This window comes from Myotis nattereri, assembly GCF_964212035.1.
Source record: "Myotis nattereri genome assembly, chromosome: Y".
NCBI lineage: Eukaryota > Metazoa > Chordata > Mammalia > Chiroptera > Vespertilionidae > Myotis > Myotis nattereri.
Window position 1 is genome coordinate 606306 of NC_138094.1, and position 6995 is coordinate 613300.

General features: G+C 58.4%; 1 protein-coding gene across 1 annotated transcript; it reads right to left on the bottom strand.

Moving 5' to 3' along the window:
• Positions 1-608: 608 nt before the first annotated feature.
• On the bottom strand, positions 609-1709 carry LOC308512173 (S-geranylgeranyl-glutathione receptor P2RY8-like; the record flags this gene model as incomplete). Its single annotated transcript, XM_081081986.1, has 1 exon — positions 609-1709. One exon carries the CDS (start codon positions 1707-1709, stop codon positions 609-611), a length of 1101 nt encoding a protein of 366 aa, XP_080938112.1.
• Positions 1710-6995: the final 5286 nt, after the last annotated feature.

A 6995-nucleotide genomic window follows, 5' to 3' on the forward strand; every position in this document is an offset into this window, starting at 1 on the left:
AGGGGTTTGGGAAACGCCCTAATTTGGGAGCAGGAGGCGCGGTTCTGACTGGCAGGAGGCATGGTTCCGATGGGCAGGGGTCCAGGAAGGGAGCTGATGTGGAGCTGGAATCATGGTTCTGATGCACAGGGGCCCAGGAAGCTCCCTGATTTGGAGCAGGAGGCCTGGTTCCGACTGGCAGGAGGCTGGTTCCGGTGGGCAGGGGTCCACAAAGGGACCCGATTTGGAGCAGGAGGTGAGGTTCTCACGCGCAGGGGTCAGTGAAGGTCCGGATGTGCAACAGGAGGCGTGAATTCCGACGCGTGGGGGGCGTGGCTCCAACCCGAGGGGGCACGGCTCCAACGCGCAGGGGGCGTCGCTCCAATGCACGGGGGGGGGGGGGTGACTTCCATGAGCGGGGGCGTGGCTCCAACGCCAGGGGTCCTGGATGCGCCCCGCTAAGCAGCAAGAGGCGCTGCTCCAACGCGCGCCCCAGCTGCGCGAGGCTCCCACACAGGCCACCTCCCCGCCTAGTCTGCCCGCCTCCCCAGCGCGCGGGGCCATCTCCAAAGCCTGTTGCCCCGCAGGCACCCCGTCTCCCCCGACACCCCCGAGTCCCCCCTCCCGGCTCAGAACACGCTCTCCTGCCTCTGCAGAAAGGGCCGCGTGGCCGCCGCCTCCAGCCCGTCCCCATGGCAGCTGGACACGGACGGCGCCGACAGCGTCCGGCCGGAGAACACGCTTTCACGGCGCGTGTCCAAGGCGCCGGGGGACGCCGGCGGCCGCGAGGAGCAGCAGGACGACCCCACGTAGCGCCGGAGCCGCTGCTGGAACTCGCGGGAGGCGAAATAGTACACGAAGGGGTCCAGGCAGTTGTTGAGGCAGCTGAGGCAGAGCGTCAGCTTGTAGACGTGGTAGTAGCTGGTCCCCAAAAAGAGGCGGCTCACCATGTGCGCCAGGAGCACGAAGTTGTTGGGCGCGAAGCAGGTGACGAAGGCGAGCAGCACCACCGCCGCCAGGCTCACCGCGCGCCGGCGCTGGCCCCCCTGCCCGTGCGTATCGGGCGTGCGCAACAGGCGCAGGATGGTGGCCGTGTAGCAGGCCACGGTGACCACGAACGGGACCAAAAACAGCACGACGAAGAGGGTGAAGAGGAAGATAGCCCACATGGCCACGCTGGGCAGCATCGTGGACTTGAGCACGTCGAAGCAGGTGACGATGCCCAGCTCCTCCACCTTGTAGGTGAGGTCGGTGCGCGCCAGCGGCGAGAGCGCGGCGAGCAGGAGGCACCACATCCCCGCGCACGTGGCCACCGCGTACCGGCGCCGCCGCCAGCGCGCGGACGCCAGCGGGTACACCACGCCCAGGAAGCGGTCCACGCTGATGCAGGTCATGGTGAGGATGGACGAGTACATGTTGGCGTAGAACACGAGCGTGACCACGGTGCACAGGCGCGGCCCGAACACCCAGTGGTGGCCGTTGCAGTGGTAATAGATCTGGAACGGGAGCGCGCTCGCCAGCGCCAGGTCCGTGACGCTTAGGTTGATCATGAAGATGACGGACGGGGATTTGGGCCCGATGTCCCGGCAGAGCACCCACAGCGAGAATAAATTTCCCGGGATGCTGACCAAGGCCACGAGGGAGTACACCACGGGGAGGACCACGGCGATGGCTGGGTTCTTCAGCATCAGGATGGTGGCGTTGTCCGGGCGCGAAATGTTGATGTCCATCCTGGCGCGCGCGCGGGCGTGCGCACGGGCCCGGCGGGCACCCTGGAGAGGGCGCCCTGCGCGGAGACGCTCTGAAAGGCAAAGGGCACAGGAGTGTGAGGCGGCCACAGCCTGGCTGGTGTGGCTCAGTGGGTAAAGGGATGACCTAGGAACCAAGGAGGTCAGGGTTCGATTCCCGGTCAAGGGCACATGCCCCGATTATGGGCTAGACCCCAAGTGGGGGGGGGGGGGCGTGCAGGAGGCAGCCAGTCCGTGGTTGTCTCTCTCCCTCCCTCTCCCTTCTCTGAAATCAATGAAAAAAAAATATATATGTTTTAATATATTTTATTGATTTTTTACAGAGAGGAAGAGAGAGGGATAGAGAGTTAGAAACATCGATGAGAGAGAAACATGGATCAGCTGCCTCCTGCACACCCTCTACTGGGGATGTGCCTGCAACCCAGGTACATGCCCTTGACTGGAATCGAACCCGGGACCCTTGAGTCCGCAGGCCGATGCTCTATCCACTGAACCACACCGGTTAGGGCCTCATTGATTTTTAGAAAGAGGGGAAGGAAGGGGGAGAGACATCACAAGAGAGAGACACATCCATGTGAGAGAGACACATAATTTGGGTGCCCCCCGTACATGCCCCAACCAGGGCCGGGAATGGATCCTGCAACCCAGGTACGTGCCCTTGACCGGACTCGAACCCAGGACCCTTCAGTCTGCAAACCGAGACTCTATCCACTGAGCCAAACCAGCTGGTCTAGGGCACCGGGATGTTTCTCTCTCTCTCCCCCTCTCTCTCTCCCTCTCCCCCTTTCGCTGTCTCTTAAAAATAAAATAAAATCAATGCATGTCAGGCCGGCGAGACTCAGGGGTTGAGCATCGACCTATGAACCGGGAGGTTGGGGTTCGATTCCTGGTCAAGGGCACATGCCCGGGTTGCGGGCTCGACCCCCAGAGTGGGGGGCGTGTAGGAGGCAGCCGGTCCATGATTCTCTCTCATTATGGATGCCTCTCTCTCTCTCTCTCTCTCTCTCTCTCTCTCTCTCTCTCTCTCTCTCTCCCCTTCTCTCTGAAATCAATAAAAATCTATAAGAAAAAAATATGAAAATGTTTGGAGTTCCCTGGAGTAGCTGGCCTCCCCGAAACACCCTCCAGCACAGACAGGGGACCCCCAAACCTCCCTCTGATGGGATGGGTGCGGTTCCCCCTGCTGCCACTGAAACCTCTCCAAGGGCAGCTGGCCTGGGGGCTGGGGTGTGGGGATTGGGGGGCTGGGGGGACCCCTTCCCGGACCCTCCACCCGCAGGAAACACACGGGGCTACATTGACACTCACATGTCAGGCGTCCCCACCAGCCAGCCCCCGCGCACAAGCGGTTCCTCAAACCGAGGTGCCCCCGACTCTACCCAGTTTCGCTCTGAGTGTGCGCACGCGACAGCCCATCCGCCCGGCCAGGTGCGCGCTGCAAAGATTCTGCAGAGATTTGTGGGGGCGGCCCCCGGGCCCGGCCATCGAGAGGGGGGCACCCCTCAAAGCAGCACGCACCCCAGCTTCTTCTCAGGGTCCCCTGGGTGCGGCGGAGGGACACCCAGAAGGGAGAGACAGGAAGGTGGTTGTTTGCAGAAACAGGGAGTGAGGAAAGCCCCTCCCCTAGTGTGGGTCAGCAGCTGAGCGTCCAGCTATGAACCACGAGGTCCCGGGTTCGAGTCCCGGTCAAGGGCACAGGCCCGGGTTGCGGGCTCCATCCCCAACCAGTAGGGGGCGCGCAGGAGGCAGCCGACCCCTGATTCTCTCTCCTCATGGATGTTTCTCTCTCTCTCTCCCTCTCCCTTCCTCTCTGAAATAAATAAAAAAAATATATTTTTATTTATGACTAGAGGTGGCCCGGTGCATGAAATTCGTGCACGGCAGGGAGAGGGGGTACCTCAGCCTGGCCTGCACCCTCTCGCAATCTGGGACCGCTGGCTCCTAACTGCTCACCTGCCTGCCTGTCTGATCGCCCCTAACCACTCACCTGTCTGCCTGATCACCCCTAAGCACTCACCTGCCTGATCGCCCCTAACCACTCACCTGCCTGATCGCCCCTAACCGCTCACCTGCCTGCCTGATCGCCCCTAACCGCTCACCTGCCTGCCTGATCTCCCCTAACCACTCACCTGCCTGCCTGATCTCCCCTAACCACTCACCTGCCTGCCTGATCTCCCCTAACCACTCACCTGCCTGCCTGATCACCCCTAACCACTCACCTGCCTGCCTGATCTCCCCTAACCACTCACCTGCCTGCCTGATCACCCCTAACCACTCACCTGCCTGCCTGATCACCCCTAACCACTCACCTGCCTGCCTGATCGCCCCTAACCACTCACCTGCCTGCCTGATCGCCCCTAACCACTCACCTGCCTGCCTGATCACCCCTAACCACTCACCTGCCTGCCTAATCTTTCCTAACCACTCACCTGCCTGCCTGATCACCCCTAACCACTCACCTGCCTGCCTGATCTCCCCTAACCACTCACCTGCCTGATCGCCCCTAACTGCTCACCCCTAACCGCTCACCTGCCTGCCTGCTCAACCCTAACCACTCACCTGCCTGATCTCCCCTAACCACTCACCTGCCTGATCGCCCCTAACTGCTCACCCCTAACTGCTCACCCCTAACCGCTCACCTGCCTGCCTGATCTCCCCTAACCACTCACCTGCCTGCCTGCTCAACCCTAACCACTCACCTGCCTGCCTGATCTCCCCTAACGTCTCACCTGCCTGATCGCCCCTAACTGCTCACCCCTAACCGCTCACCTGCCTGCCTGCTCAACCCTAACCACTCACCTGCCTGCCTGATTGCCCCTAACCACTCCCCTGCCTGCCTGATCACCGCTAACTGCCTCTGCCTCGGCCCCTGCCGCAGCGGCTCTTTCCGGAAGGACATCCGGAATGACGTCCGGAAGGTCGTTCGGCTGTCTGGTCTAATTAGCATACTATGCTTTTATTTATTTTAATATATTTTATTGATTTTTTTTCAGAGAGGAAGGGAGAGGGATAGAGAGTTAGAAACATCTATGAGAGAGAAACATCGATCAGCTGCCTCCTGCATGCCCCCTACTGGGGATGTGCCCGCAACCAAGGTCCATGCCCTCGACCGGGAATCGAACCCGGGACCCTTGGGTCCGCAGGCTGACACTCTATCCACTGAGCCAAACCGGCTTCGGCCGGCCTATGCTTTTATTATTATGATAGATTAATACCGAGATCGCCGTCACTCACAGGTGGAATCTGATCGACAAAATAAACCGACGAACAGAGTGGATCCAGAGACGTGGACGCAGGAACAGAGTGTGGGTTCTCGGAGGGAAGCCGGGGGGTCGGGGTGGGGTGGGGTGTGGGTTGGGGGGGCAGAGAGATGATCAACCAAAGACCTTGTATACGTAACCCCCTCCCCCTTTCCCTCTGAGATTCATCAGCCTGTTCCATGTTTCCATGCCTGTGCGTTGAGCGTCTGCCCCCTGGTGGTTAGTGCACGTCACAGCGACTGGTCGACCGGTCGACTGTCTGCCCCCTGGTGGTCAGTGCACGTCATAGCGAGCGGTTGAGCGGCCTTAGCATATCATTAGCATATGACGCTTTGATTGGTTGAACTGCCGACCGGACGACCAAACACTTAGCATATTAGGCTTTGATTATATAGGATTTTTTTTTGAAAATACTTTTCTATTGATTTCAGAGAGGAAGAGGGGATGGAGAGAGAGAGAGAGAAACATCCATGAGGAGAGAGTATCATGGATCGGCCGCCTCCTGGACACCCCCCCCGCCCCACTGGGGATGGAGCCCACAACCCGGGCACGTGCCCTGACCCCCGGGTTCATCGGTCGACCCAACCCCTGAGCCACTCCAACTGGGGGCGTTCTGTAATACTTCCAACAATAAAAAAAGAAATCGATTCCCGGTGAACACTTTTTCAAAATCAAACCGATAACACATTGCCCCTCGCCCTGACCGGTGTGGCTCAGTGGATAGAGCGTCGGCCTGCGGACCGAAGGGTCCCGGGTTCGATTCCCGGTCAAGGGCATGGACCTTGGTTGCGGGCACATTCCCAGTGGGGGGCGTGCAGGAGGCGGCCGATCGATGTTTCTCTCTCATCATCGATGCTTCTAACTCTCTCTCCCTCTCCCTTCTTCTCTGTAAAAAAATCAATAAAATATATATTTTTTTAAAAAACTCAACATTGCCCCTGACAAAACACACACACACTCACATACACAGAAATGCTGATTTCACGTTCACCGACACGGCGCTTGCTGCCTAGACCTGGAGGGGGCTCAGGTGGCCGGATGGAAAGATGATGAAATGAGCCAAGAGAAATTTAAAAAAAAAAATCACCAAAAAAACCCCCAAAAGGTGGCTCCGGTGGCCCCCACCCGCTGGGCCAGCAGCTGATCTGCTACAGACAGGCCCTCAAAGGTGACAGGTGGGAAGCTGGGTCTGAATGTTCCTTGCAGATCTGAGCGTCGGCCCACGGGTGCATCTGCCCACATCTCCGCACACTTTCATTTTTTCTCCTCTCTCAGCGGCTTTATTGCGGGTTCGTTTACATACCAGACGGGTCCCTGGTTCAAAGGGTGTACAGCTGGGGTGGTTTTGAATAGGGTATCGTCCCCGAGGCGGGGACCACGGTCTGATTGCAAAGCCCCCAAGCTCCCCCCCCCACCCCCTCCTCGGACCATATGTATACACGTTTAGAAATTTAATTTCAATGATCAAGGTTGTTTTTTTTAAAAAAAATTAAGAATAAATAAAAATGGAGATTTATGAGTCAGAACAGGAGCCTTTAAAAAATAAAATTGATTTCAGAGGAGAAGGGAGAGGGAGAAGGAGAGAGACAGATCCATGAGGAGAGAGAATCATGGACCGGCTGCCTCCTGCACGCCCCCGACTGGGGATGGAGCCCGCAACCCGGGCGTGTGCCCTTGGCCGGGAATCGAACCCAGGGCCTTTCGGTCCTCAGTCCGAAGCTCTAGCCACTGAACCAAACAGGCCAGGGCCTAACCGTCATTCTAAAAAGAGACCCAGAGCCGTGAACAGTCCCTCCCCATTTCGCTCCCCCACCCTCCAGGCCCTGACAACCTCTAACACAATTTCTATCTATCCATCCATTCATTATCTATCTATCTATCATCTATCTATCTAACATCTATCTACCTATGTATCCATTCACCTCTGTATCTATCATCCATCCATCATCCATCCATCCATCATCCATCCATCCATCCATCCATCATCCATCCATCCATCCATCCATCC